Source organism: Suncus etruscus, chromosome 16 (assembly GCF_024139225.1).
Source record: "Suncus etruscus isolate mSunEtr1 chromosome 16, mSunEtr1.pri.cur, whole genome shotgun sequence".
NCBI lineage: Eukaryota > Metazoa > Chordata > Mammalia > Eulipotyphla > Soricidae > Suncus > Suncus etruscus.
The window spans coordinates 79,436,919-79,451,767 of record NC_064863.1 but is presented as its reverse complement, the minus strand read 5'-3'; the positions used below and the strand labels follow the sequence as shown (position 1 = coordinate 79,451,767).

At 35.4% G+C, this 14,849-nt stretch overlaps 1 protein-coding gene and 1 non-coding gene across 2 annotated transcripts in view; one reads left to right on the top strand and one right to left on the bottom strand.

The window, feature by feature from the left end:
- CCSER1 (coiled-coil serine rich protein 1) overlaps positions 1–14,545 on the bottom strand; it is an 809,928-nt gene extending 795,383 nt beyond the window's left edge. Inside the window, exons 1-2 of the mRNA XM_049790093.1 lie at positions 13,185–14,545; positions 8,967–9,154 (exon numbers count right to left, since the gene is read on the bottom strand). Coding sequence (XP_049646050.1) covers positions 8,967–9,154; positions 13,185–14,508 — 1,512 coding nt within the window. The 5' untranslated portion in view covers positions 14,509–14,545. The remainder of the gene's footprint in view (positions 1–8,966; positions 9,155–13,184) is intronic.
- On the top strand, positions 7,239–7,345 carry LOC126032899 (U6 spliceosomal RNA). Its single transcript, XR_007504059.1, has one exon. It is a non-coding gene; the product is annotated as a U6 spliceosomal RNA (small nuclear RNA).
- Positions 14,546–14,849: the final 304 nt, after the last annotated feature.

Below are 14,849 nucleotides of genomic sequence, written 5' to 3'. Positions count from 1 at the left end.
ACCAAACTTTAATATAAAGATGGCACTAACTTCCAGGACAATTCTTTCTCTCAATGTCAATGGACTAAATGATCCATTTAAGAGATACAGAGTAGCTAAATGGATCAAAAAAACTCAATCCAACCTTCTGCTGCCTATAAATAACGCACCTGAATAGACAGAACAAACATAGACTCAAAATAAAAGGCTGCCATAACTCCCACCGCAGGATCTGTGCAGATACTGAGATCCCTAGTCACAGAGGCCTGATAGTATCACCCAGGACAGAGCAGAGGTCTTACAAACACCACAAAAGCACCACCAGGAGAGTAAGTGATCCTGAACAGAGTCTATAGTTGATCCCATGACAATACACTCCAAGGGCGGAGAAACCCCATATCTCTTAGGCCAAGTGAATTCCTTTTCGAATGACCCCAATATTTACTGTGCCTGGGCAGGAGGGAAAAAAAAAAGCACAAATCATTATTTTTTTATATATATATATATTATTTTATTTTCATTTATTATTATTATTTTTATTTACCCATCTATTTTTGGTCAATTTCTCTGTTTGGGTGTGATAATTGAAGTTGTCCCCAGTTATACTTATTCTTTCTCTTCCTTTCTATTCTTCCTTTGTATGCTATGCCATGTTTCCTATATCAAGACCATGACATTTTTTTGTTTGTTTGTTTGCTTGTTTTGTGTTTATTTTTGTGGGTTTTTATTTTTTTTGTTTTTTTTTGTTTGTTTTGTTTTGTTTTGTTTTGTTTTTGGTGCTTGTGCTTATTGTTGGAGCCCTCACGGGATATTTGACACTTCTTTTTGTACTGGTGGAATGTTTCACCTTTTTTCTCTCCTTCATCTCTCAAACCGATGTTGAAAACCTCTGGAAGAATTCCACTTATTTTCGGCGTATTAGACTTTTACCCCAGTTTATTACTTTTCTCTCCTTTAAACAAAACCACGTAACTTGAACTAGCTAGTCCTGCCCCCCCAATTAGAGGGGGAAACAAGGGAGACACCAGGACCAAAGAGGTGCAAGACTACTATGCAGTAGGCTAGATACAGAGGAGACCACACATCCTAGCTACCCTGGGGGTGAGGGAAGAGGATATGGGTGGTAGGACAAAAACGGAGGTGTAGGGAGGACAATTTGGTGATGGGAATTCCCCCTGATTTTATGTAAATATGTACCTAAAATATCATTGTCAACAATATGTAAGCCACTATGATCAAAAATAAATAAAAAAATGTAAAAAAATAAAAAAAATAAAAAATAAATAAAAAAAAATAAAAGGCTGGAGGAAAATTATCCAAGCAAACAACTCCGATAAAAAAGGTGGAGTGGCCATACTAATATCAGATGATGCAAACTTTATACTCAGGAAAGTTGTAAGGGACAAATATGGACATTTTGTATTAATCAAGGGGTATGTACAACAGGAATAAATCAATCTCCTAAACATATATGCACTGAATGAGTGGCCATCAAAATATTTAATACCATGGTTGACAAATCTGAAAAATAATATCACTAACAACACAAAAATTGTGGGGATTGTCAACACTGGATAGGTCAACCAGACCGAAACCTAACAAGAATATACTAGACCTGAGAAGAGAAATGGAAGAAAGAAGCCTAGTAGATATATATAGGACAGTCCACCCCCAGACACCTGGATACACATTTTACTCTAATGTACATGGGTGTTTGAGGTAGCAGCAGTCATGGCTTTAGCGTGGCCTGCTCTCCCCTCCTGAGATGACCAGCTTTCTGCTGTGTGGGCCAGTGTAACCATGATTTTCATGGTTCAATTTACATCTTGTTCAAGAAAAGAGCATAAGCATGATTTTTAAGGTTCATTTTATGGCTAAGAAGAGTTCCAAAATAATGTCACTGAAAACAGAGGAGCTGAATAAACATAGGATTTGAGATTAAGAGGCTATTAATTACCACACATAAAGAGGGAAGCATCAAAAGACTCATTTAAGGCATTGCTGTGAAACTACACTCATCAAAGATACAAGCTCTTAAGTTCCCTCGGAATGAAACACATACATCACGTCTCTATGAGCATAAGTAAGTGCATAAATACAAAAGTCTTCTATCCAAACTTTTAATATATATGTGAAGTCTAGCATATTCATATTTCATTAAATTTAATACTCCATTAATGTCAGTAAACCATTATTTATATGCCACTACAAGGTGCAAAAATGAAACAAATAAAATTGGATCTTTTATTGCTTTATAAGATGTATTTTGATTTTATATATAAAATATGCAGCTAGAAATAAATAAAATTTGAGTCAAGAATTACTTCTGAAAACCCTTTAAATTGCTTTTCTGGTGCTCAATATTAGAGGCAATATTCCTACCATGCAGAATAGTTATACAACTAACACTCACCAACCACAGAACTAAATGGAAAGAAAAAGTTTGTAATCAGAAAAAGAATTTTGTGCAGTCAGATTTGAATTAGTCAAGTTTATTACAGTAGTTACTTTAGAATTTGTAAGAAATCATTCAAATTGCTTTATGAAATTGTTTTGTATTTTACAACCTAATGTCATACTCCAGTTAAGTTAGAGATTATTAGTTAATTTAAAATGCATAAAATGTTTTATTTAAGTAATAATTATCTGAAAAAGATATCCTGGGAATTTTTTGGTATGTGTTTAGTTCTATGTGAAACAAGAGACATATAATCATAAAACTGTGAAATATGCCATTTCATTTTACTTCCAAAGCAATTCAGTTACTCCTATATTTTTTATAAATTCCTAAATGGTTCAGTCATTCTTTTAAAGAGAAATTAATATTAATATTTTTGCTGAATGATCAAAGGGCTGCTCCTATTACTTCACAAAGTATGATCACATTTGGCATTAAGATCACAGGAAACATTTGGCATTAAGATCACAGGAAACTAGGTAATATTATTATCAACACATTCTCAAAACTAAGGACTGGAAAGAGAAACTACCTGTCAAAAAAAAAAAAGCCAAAAAGTAATGGCAGTAGAATTTATATTTTGATCTCAGATTCCTATATCATTAAATCTTACATATTTTGGAAAAAAATAGATTTAAAATTATTTTGGGGGAATTATGTGTATATAACCCATAAACATGCATACTGTAAACCACATAATCTAAAAAAAATTTACAAATATTTTGTGGAGTTAAGGAATATGACTCAGTGATAGAACATTTACCTCATATTAGCAAGCTCCTGGATTTGATTCTTGGAAAAATAAACATTTGTTGAATCAATTTCTCACTTTTATGCTGCTATTTCTATACATTATAGTAATTTTGTATATTGAAATTAGTACTATATATATATATATATATAATTTAAACACCTGATTGCATACATGATTGTGTTTGGGTTTCAGTCATATAAAGAACACCACCCGTCACCAGTGCAACATTCCCATCACCAATGTCCCAAATCTCCCTCCTCCCCACCCAACGCCCGCCGGTACTCTAGACAGACTTTCTATTTCCCTCATGCATTCTAATTATTAGGATAGTTCAAAATGTAGTTAATTTTCTAACTAAACTCATCACTCTTTGTGGTGAGCTTCATGAGGTGAGCTGTAACTTCCAGCTCTTTTGACTTTTGTGTCTGAAAGTTATTATTGCAAAAATGTCTTTTATTTTTCTTAAAACCCATAGATGAGTGAGACCATTCCTGAATTTTTCTCTCTGTCTCTCTGACTTATTTTACTCAGCATAATAGATTCCATGTACATCCATGTATAGGAAAATTTCATGACTTCATCTCTCCTGAGGATATCAATTAGAGTTATTACTATTAAGTTCTCTTCTGCCTTCCTTTAATATAAGCTAAAATCTTACATTTATGACAGTACAAAAAGTAAATGTATATTAGTTATAAATATAATATTTAGATAGTAATATATATTTATATAATATAAATTAGGTATATTTTATAATTCTATAATATCTACTATATTAATATTATATAAATAAATATTATAGTTTTATATTTATAACTAATATAAAAAGTTAAGCATTTCCCCCTTTGGAAAAACATTTTTGTTTTGTTTTGATTTCTTTCAAATAACTGTTATTACATAAGAAAAATACAATACCTAATGATCAAAATATTTTTTATTTTTATTTTATTTTAGTCACCACGGTTTAGAAAACTGTTATTGATAAAGTTCCACACAGCAACACTCCAGCACTACACTATCCTTCCCCACAGTGTCCATGTCCTCCCACCATTCACACAGTTCTCCCTCACACCACATTTTTTATGATGGTAAATTCAGTTCTGTACATCAGCTCTCAGTTTATGTGCTTGGGAATGTTGTTCCCCTTCTATATTTAATTATATCCAGCATATGAGAAATCATTCTGTATTTCTCCTCTGACTAACTTCACGCAGCACTATACCCTCCAGATCCAAGTTTCTTTTTCAATGTATTAGTTTTCCACCAAATGGGCCACTGGTGCCATCCAGTGGCTGAATGACATACATTTCTGCAGGCACTTTTTCCTTTGTTTTTACAAGTTTTTTGGTATGAGGATCACACCCCAATGGTATTTGGGATGACTCTTAACTCTGCTCTAGGGTCACTCCTAAAAGGTTCTCTGGGACATATATGGGATGCCAAGGATTGAACCTGGAATGACCATATGCATATGACCAACCACTGGTCAGCAGATAAATTTTTAAAAGTCAGAAATAAAATTAACTTTGTGTTAATATTAAAAAATTTAAATCCTGGGGCCGGAGAGATAACACAGTGGTGTTTGCCTTGCGAGCAGCCAACCCAGGACCTAAGGTGGTTGGTTCGAATCCCGGTGTCCCACATGGTCCCCATGCCTGCCAGGAGCTATTTCTGAGCAGACAGCCAGGAGTAACCCCTGAGCATAGCCGGGTGTGGCCCAAAAACCAAAAACCAAAAAAAAATAAAATAAAATAAAAATTAATCCTAAAAAAGAAACTATAATTAGTGATGTTTGTGATGTTAGAATAATCATTTCACTTCAAATAAAAATTCAGATATACAAATTATTGGCAATAACACTAACTTTGGTCGGGAGTAATAGTGCCCATTTTTTTTTCTTTTTCTAAACCCTTCACCCCTCGCCTTTTTTTTTTTCTTTTTCTAATAGTGACCATTTTTAACTCAGAGAAAAAATAATAACCTCTTATTTATATATAAGTATATATAAATCGAAAGACAATATTTTAGTATATTGTGAGTTCCTTATCATCTGTTGTGTACGTACTTACTGATTCATACAAGTTTAAAATAGATAAAGCTTTATCTATGGCCTACAGTGGTCCTCCAACTATGGCCCGCGGGCCACATATTGTATTTATATCTGTTTTGTTTCTTCATTGCAAAATAAGATATATGCAGTGTGCATAAGAATTCGTTCATAAGTTTTGTTTTGACTAGAGTCAGACCCTCCAATGATCTGAGGGACAGTGAACTGGCCCCCTGTTTAAAAAGTTGGAGGACCCCTGGAGAATCTAGATGCAAACCTATGGCATGTGTGGCCCATGAAGGCTTTGCAGCTGGCACACAGGAAGGTCCTCAATATAAGATATGCAGTGTGGCGGGAGGCATGTGCTGGTGTCTGCTTTGCAGCTCACCTGGCAACGGGGCCAGACTGGTCATTGGGAGGACCAGGCATTGTACTGCAGTTTGGGCACTCGGGCTCAAAAAGGTTAGCCATCACTGGCCTAGAACTGCCATGGTTTGGATAGCTTTCAGTGCTGTCTTAAGTGTCACTTAAGGCTGCCTTACAACTGTCCTCAATTGCTTTTTTCACACAAAAAGTAAATGATCTAATTATCATTTAAAATTACAATATCTAAACTACAGTAAGTGGTTTTTGTTTTGAGTACTTTACATATTATTTATTATTAAGTGAGTAGGAAACACAGTCATTTAAGAAAAAAATACCAGAGTGCTAGGAATCAAAGGCTGGCTAGAAAGACCGCGTTTGACAGTGAACTTGAAAAGGCAAAGTCAACTCCTTAGAAGTCCTGTCACAAGAATCCCTCAAAGCCAGAAGGTAGTGGTGGGATATAGTGACAATGAAATAAATGCTTCGCCTAGAATACTGCACCCAGCAGATTCACATTCAATTTGAAGAAAGTGTACATAGCTTCATGGAAAAACAAGAGCTCAGAAACTACAAAACACAAAACCAGACTTAAAAAAAATCTGAAAAGTCTATTTTAAGACAAGACAGACCAACAAAGATAGCAAAATTCTACATAAAGATTACACTAAATTCCATGACAATTATCTCTCTCAATGTCAATGGACTAAATGAACCACTTAAGAGATACAGAGCAGCATAATGGGTCAAAAAGCTAAACCCAAAATTTTGTTGCCTACAAGAAACACATCTAAACAGTAGAACAAACATCAAAATCAAAAGACCAAAATCAAAGATTGGATGACAATTATTCAGGCAAACTGAGCCTTTAAAAAAAGCTAAAGTGGCCATATCAATATAAGATGGCACAAATTTTAGACTTAAAAAAGTTATAAGGGACAAAGATGGATATTTCATAATAAAGGAATATGTACAACAGGAAGAAATCACATTCTTACACACATATGTGCCCAATGAGGGACCAGCAAAATATTTAATAAATTGTTGACTAATCTGAAAGAAGACATCAGTAGCAAAACAATAATAGTGGGAAACCTCAATATTGCCCTGTCAACATGTGATAGGTCAACCAGGCTGAAACCCAACAAGAATATACTAGCTCTAAAAGGCCAAATGGAAGAAGGTGGCCTAGTATATATTGATAGGGCTCTCCACCCCTAGAAAATTGGATACACATTCTTCTCCAATGCACATGAATCATTCTCCAGTATAGACTACATGCTGGTCCTAAAACAAACCTCCATAAAATCACGAGAATGAAATTGTACAGACTACCATCTCAAATCACAATGCACTGAAATTAGAAGTGAAGTACAAATGAACACAGAAGAAAACCTTTAACACCAGGAAATTAAACAGCTCACTACTGAACAACTAGTGGGTCAGAGAGGAAATCAAAGAGGAAATCAAAAGATTCCTGGAAATAAAACAATGAAGATACAAACTATCGGAATTTGTGAGGCACAGCAAAAGCGGTAATGAGAGGAAAATTTATAGCTTTACAAGCATACATCAGGAAGGAAGAAGAGGCCTACATAAACAACTCAATGACACATCTTATAAAATTAGAAAGTGATGTGCTTGTTTTGGCAGCACATATACTAAAATTGGAACAATACAGAGAAGATTAGCATGGCCCCTGCACAAGGATGACACGCAAATTTGTGAAGCGTTCCATATTTTCTAAAATAAATTAGAAAGTGATAAACAACAAAACACAAATAGATAGGCAGAAGGAAATAATAAAGCTTAGAGCAAAAATTAATAAGGTGGAAATCAAAAACAATCTGAAAGATCAATAAATGCAAAAGTTAGTTATTTGAAAAAGTAAACAAAATTGATAAATTACTAGCAAAATTCACAAAGAAACTGAGATAAAAACTTAATAAACCAGGTTAGACATGAAAAGCATGAGACTCTGTAGATACTGCAGAGATTCAAAGGGTAATTAATCAGTGACTACTCTGAGAAACTCTGCCATAAACAATGAGAATCTGAAAGAAATGGATGAATTCTTGGACTCTTATAATCTTCCATGGGTGAACCAGGATGATCTAGCATATCTAAACAAGCCTATCACTATTGAGAAAATTAAATTGGTAATCAAAAGTCTTTCCAAAAACAAAAGCCCAAGGCCCAGATGGATTCACTACAAATTCTTTCAAACCTTTCAAGAATACCAACTAATAGTCCATTCAGGCTCTTTCACAAAATTGAAGAAACAATTAAATAAACACTTTAAATTAAATATTTTAAATTTAATAATAATTTATAATATTAAATAATTAAATTAATTAAATAGTAATATGAATTATTAAATTAGATTTAATAATTTAATTTAACAGGTTAAATTAAATAAACAATTAAAAATACAAATAGTTTTTATGAAGTTAACATCACCAGATACCAAAACCAGACAGAGATGCTGCAAAGAAATAAAACTACAGATCAATATCCCAGATGAGCACAGATGCAAAGATCCTCAACAAAATCCTAGCAAATAGAATCTGATGCTTCATCAAGAAGGTCATACACCATGACCAAATAAGTTTCATTCCAGGGATGCAAGGATGATTTAACATAAGTAAATCAATCAACATAATACATATCAACAAAAATCAATGGCGTTCTTATGCTCAAATGATAGAAAAGAAATGAACCTTAAAAAACAATCCCATTCACAATATTGCCACATAAGCTCAAATACCATGAGTCAACTAAAGAGGTAAAGACAATAGAGACGAAATTTGAAAGGACCAGCCCATGATATGAAGCTTACCATTAAGACTGGTGAGTACAGTTAGAGAAATAACTACACCAACAACTATCAAGATAATGGTAGTGAATAAGCAAAATAGAATATATGTCTAGAAGACAGGCAGGAGGTGGGGGAAGAGGATAATGGGGGACATTGGTGGTGGGAAGGTTGTACTGGTGAAGTGGGGCATACTTTTTAATGACTGAAATCCAACTACAAACATGTTTGTAGCTATGGTTCTTAAATAAATATATCAATAAAAAAATTAAAAATAAGGAGCCGGAGAGATAGCATGGAGGTAAGGTGTTTGCTTTTCATGCAGAAGGACGGTGATTCAAATCCTGGCATCCCATATGGTCCCCTGTGCCTGCCAGGGGCAATTTCTGAGCATAGAGCCAAGAGTGGCCCCTGAGCACTGCCAGGTGTGACCCAAAAAACCAAAGAAATAAATAAAAATAAAAATAAAAAATAAAATGGTGAAAATATTTTCAAAAAGAAATATAAATTATTTCATAGATAATGCATATACGTGTGTGTATAAACTTACCATGCTGTTCATTTTGGAAGATGAAGAGCCTGCTCGCTGCTTTCTTAGACTATTAATTTCTTCTATGTTTCCTCCATCTTTGGGTCTGAAAACCATTCTGCTACTCCCTGCAGTTCCTTCTGAGGAAGATCGCAATCGCCTCTCTATGAATCTTCCTTCTCGAAATGGACTGAAGCTACTGGCAAGAACTAGTAAAAACATAAATTGAGAAAAAAATAATACAAATGACGGAATGAAGTTTTGATCAATGCTCCAGTGGACGACAGCATATGGGCAATTCATCTGGCATTCCAAAATGATCTATCACAAGAAACTTCCTAGATCAATGCTGGTTGCTGAGTTTACCTAATGTTGGATTCTTCTGAAGCTGATACAAAAACCTCTCACTTCATTTGTCCTACCTCTAACATCTGGCACAACGCACGGCACAACCTCATCAATTTCATTGCTGCAAGACTTTCTGGGATTCTTGCCTCAGTGGCTCTACACCACCTTGTCTCCACTGATAGATAATTAATTTCAGTTTTTCCTGGCATCACCTCAGTGTAACTACATATTATGCAGTTGCTTAATCTCATTCTCAACTTTGCACTCTTTTTTGTTCTTCCTTGGTGCTCTAGAATTCTTGTTCCTCCTAGAAGACCAGAGGCATAATCCTGCCTTACATCCTGTACCCCAGAGTCTTCACATGGATTCCACCAAATTGCATGGCTGAAACTCTAATAATCTGAAAATCTTTTCTAATGTTATTTCCAGTTAGACTCAGTTCAAAGCCCTGAAAAATGCAGATCACAATGGGCCAGAGAGACATGCCCCTGTGCATTGCATGCCCCTGACCCAGCTTCAATCCCCAGCACACGAGATCTCCTGAGCACCACCTGATGCCGTTGTACTGGTGGCCTCGACAGTCCCTGCAGCACTAATTGGCCAAGTATCATCAAAAAGAGGAGCTACCCAGATTCCCTGAGAATCCCCTCTGGATCCCCCGATGAAAGAAAATGAAAACTATAAATAGCAAATAAGCAAAAAACAAAAATTGCAAAAAACAATCACATACATTCATAATATCATACTATTCATAATGCCATTCATCAAGACACTTAGCAACAAAATTAACAAAGAAGTAAAATATGTCTACACTGAAGATAATAGGATGCCAATGAAATAAATTAAATAATACACACATTGTATTACAATATCATGAACTGAACTGAAATAATTTGTTGTCAAATGTCTGTACTACTCAAAGTTTTAGAAAAATTCAAAGCAATTTCTAGGGAAACTACTGTGGCCTTAATAAAAAAGAAAATTCAAAAATCTTTGGCTAGAATCACAAAGTCAGCAAATAACAAAGCAATCTTAAGAAATCATAGTTTGGGGTCGGAGAGATAGCATGAAGGTAAGGCGTTTGCCTTTCATGCAAAAGGTCGGTGGTTCAAATCCTGGTATCCCATATGGTCCCCCGTGCCTGCCAGGTGCGATTTCTGGCCATAGAGCAAGGAGTAACCCCTGAGCACTGCCGGGTGTGACCCAAAATCCAAAAACCAAAAAAATAAAAAAAATCATGGTTCATTGCATGTGTGAAACCCAACTATGAAGGACTTTGTAAATCACAGTGGTTTTAATAAAAATAAGTAAAAAGAATAAAAAAAAGGAAAACTAGAAAGAATAAAAACATAGTAGGAGGCTGGAGCAATAGCACAACAGCAGGGTGTTTGCCTTGCATAAGGCTAACCCAGGACAGACCCAGGTTTGATCCTCAGCATTCCATATGAGCCTGAGCCTGCCAGGACTATTTCTCAGCACAGAGCCAGGTGTAAGCTCTGATCACCGCTAGATATGGCCCTCAAAAACAAAACAAAACAAAACAAAAAAACCATAGTACATAACAAAGCTACAGTAACCAAAACAATATGCAATGGGCATCAAAACCTAGCACACATTAATAACAGAATAGAAAAATCATAAATAATTAGCCATGATATATTTTCATAAAGGAAACAATGCCCTGAAGAAAAGACAGCCTATCAATTGAAAGAGTGTGAAAACTGGAAAGTACCACACAAAAGATTAAGACTTAATAGTATTACTCAATAGGTCATGCACTAAAATGGACTATAAACAGAATAAAAATTTAAACATAAAACTGGAAACTTTCAAAGCTCAGGGGAAATACAGGTACCAAGATAATTTTTGAGATCTGATCTCAAACAGAAAGGCAACAGAAACAAGTGTTGAAACGTCAAATTAAAAGGTTCCTGGACATGGGGCCGTAAAGATAGCATGAAGGTAGGGTGTTTGCCTTGCATGCAGAAGGACGATAGTTTGAATCCTGACTTCCCATATGGTCCCCTGAGCCTGCCAGAAGCAATTTCTGAGAGTAGAGCCAAGAGTAACCCCTGAGCACTGCTGGGTGTTACCCAAAAACAAAAAAAAAATGGTTCCTGGACAATAAATTAAAAACTCAACGTAATTAAAAAATAACCTATAAAATTGAAGAAAACACTTGCAAATTACATGAGGGACTGATATTAATGGCCAAGACATATAAGGAACTTAAAAAAATTTAAATAGCAAAAGAAACAAAATATTAATTGGCAAAGGACCAAGTGGACATTTTTCCCAAGAAGATAGAAAAGCACTCAGCAAGGAGGACCAAGTGGACATTTTTCCCAAGAAGATAGAAAAGCACTCAGCAAGGTGAAGAGAGAACACAAAGACTGGAGCGAATGTCTTACACAAAGGCTACCCAGGGTCAGTCCCTGGTACTAGAATGCTCTTCAAGCACTGCCTCCAGCCACAAGCAGAAACAAATAAAACATGTCAAGAAATATATGCCTCTTCATACAGCATGTCACTAATCATCAGGGAAATGAAAAAATAAGATAACCTTTATACAAAATATAAAAGACAAGAGTGTTGGTGAGGTGTGGAGGAAAGAAAACCTTTGTATACCTTTAAGAAAGTAAACCAGTACAAACACTATAAAATCGGCCACTATAAATTAGGTCAACCAAACTTGACAGAGAAAGTCCCCTAATCCCATTTCTGAGAATATACTCATAGGAAACAAATCATTATCTCAGGAAAGTATCTGCACTCCCATGTTCATTTAAGTCACATGCAAATAATGCTAGTGTAAGAAGAACTCAACGAAAGAGTCAACAAAAGAATGGATAAAATGTGTATCTATGTATATGGGCAGTTTTATCAATCAGTATTTTTAAAAAGGAAAACCCTCTTGCACTACAAGGTCAAACCTGGGAAACAGAACACCAGGTAGAATAACCCAGTAAAGATTAGTAACAAATGGTATCAACCAAGCTTTCACATTTAGATTATCAACTTGTTTGATTCACTTTTTGTCAAGCTGTAAATAATTGTAATAAACTAAATAATTATTAGCCCAAAACAAGACACATAATCAAATATGGTAAAATAACTTTTCTGTGTATAATGGCCACAGTAAAGGCTGTAGTTAATCATTTTCTAGTGAGTGACAATTGCTGGCCACTCCACAGATAGTGGAGCAGGTCATCAATCAAGCAAGACTTGATTATAGTAACCTAATGACAACGCTACCCTTTTGGTTCTATTCTTTTTGAAACTGCATACATTTTAATATTTGAATATTCTCCGGTTAATATTTGCTAATATGTTTATAGTGTTCTTTAACCTAATCTTAAACATTTTGATTTGTATACTTTGGATTTGAAAGCTACATCTGTCAGTGCTCAGGGAACATTCCCTGGCTCTATGCTCAGGAGTGACTCTTGATAATGCTCCTTATGCTTTTATGGAGATTTAAACCAGAGTCAGTGGACTGCAGAGCAAGCACAGTGTCTCCTTCATGGTTCACTGGCCCCTAAACCTTAATTATAGAATTTATATAAACAAAACTTAATATTGTGAAAAATGCATGCAAACTATTCAGCACATTCAAGGGACACACTGAGTGTATGAAATGTAAAATAAAATCAGTATTATTCTATTTAAGAAATACTAACTATATAGTTAAGTTGGCATAATTGAAGTTTAAAAAGAATAGCAAGAAAAATTTCTTTAAATGATATATAAATGGTGACTAAATGCAAAAAAATATTAAGGCAAATGAAAATTATTATGTGTTTTCTAAACTTCATTCAATATATTGGGTAAAAAATTAAACAAACACTGAGAATCATACTTTTATAACTTATGACACAAAAGTCAGCATACCTTTGACGGGATTTGGATCATACCCATATGATGTTCTGTTAAAAGCATAATGATCACCAACAGAGGGTATTATCCTGGAATCTGAAATAGGATAGATTCCTTTAATGCGGTCAGATATTGCTTTTTGCTGGTCAGACAATCCAAGCTTTTTTGGGGTGCTTGTACTAGTACCCAGCATGGCTTCACTATTTTGTAACACCCTATGTTCTTCTCTTTGCACTTCTCCTGACAAGTGATGCTCTGAGTTCTTCCTATTTGTATCAGGTAGTTCGGTGATTTGCAATAACACTTCCTTCTGATTAGCAGCAGAGGTTCCTGGTAAGGAATGCAATTCAGGGCTACAGCGACCTTCTAATCTATATTTCACAGGAGATACCATTGCAGAGGGCACACCTCCTACAAGGGCTGTTGTCTTTGAAGCAGCAGCAGGGCTGGAAGTTCCATGAGAGGTAGAATCGTTGTGATTGAGGCTGCCACTGTGGGAGGCCTGGCTTCCACTCTTCGGAAGTGCATATGCCTCAGACATAGAATCTTCCGTTAAAGTTAAAAACTCGGAAGGGGTCTGAGCCACAGTGAAATCAGCAGAAAGCAACGGAGAGTGCAAAGAGCTTTCCACCTGTTCTGTTACATCCATTGAGCAAGATGGCGACTCTCTTATTAGTGCAGTTTCTCTCTCTTGGTTCTGGTTAATTTCCAGGGAAAGTCCAGATTGTGGAGACAAAGAAATAGGCTGACTCTGTGGGACTGGCTTTGAAAATTTAGAGTGAGATGAAAAAGATTTAGTAAGCAACTTCTTGGTTGACTGTTTAACAGAACGGTGACCTTGCTCTTCTATGAATCCAGAATCATCACCTTCACTTTTGCCAGAACTTAGGCAATTTATGAAGACATTCTTAGTCGTAGAGTGCTCCTTTTCCCTCTTAAAATCCTCTGTCAAAGATCTTGTGATCTTCTTATTCCGTGAACTACTAAAACCAACAGAATGTCTACCCCTGGTTTTTATATGTTCTTCCGAACTTAGTTTTTGTGTACAGCTATGACCAGGTTGAGCACCATTGGAAATACTAAGGTTCTGGTTGATAGGTTCTTGCTTAATTTCGCTCCCCTTCTTATGGAAGCTAATGGATGGAGTACGGAATATGCTCCTACGTTTACCAGTACTTCCCGAGCTTGAGTTGGTACTAGAGGGAGAGGAGCTGTGTACACCAACTGTATTGCTAGAAGAGGGTGAGGAAGGAAGGGAATCATGTCTTCTACTAATACTTCTTCTGAATATTGGCAACCTGGAGACCAAGGTAGATCGTCTTGATCCTGAGTCCCCCATTGGGACGCCAAAAGATGCACTGTAGCAGCCAACTTAGCAGCCTAAGAAGAGTTAGGGGAGAGGAAAAAAAAAAAAGATAAGTCAAGAGTCAATTATAAATAAGACATTTTAAAATCAAATATCGTCATTCAATGTAAGAACTGAAATTCTGATTTTTATTATCAAATTAAAAGCAAAAATACTACCCTGTAATTTTTATAAAAATTTGGTTATGGTGCAAAAAATTTCAAGATTTCCAATATTAAAGTATATTTAAAAAACACACAGAATCAGCATCGAAGACTCACCATTATTAACTTTGATTCTATAATTTGGTAAATTCATCCAACTTAACCGTTTGC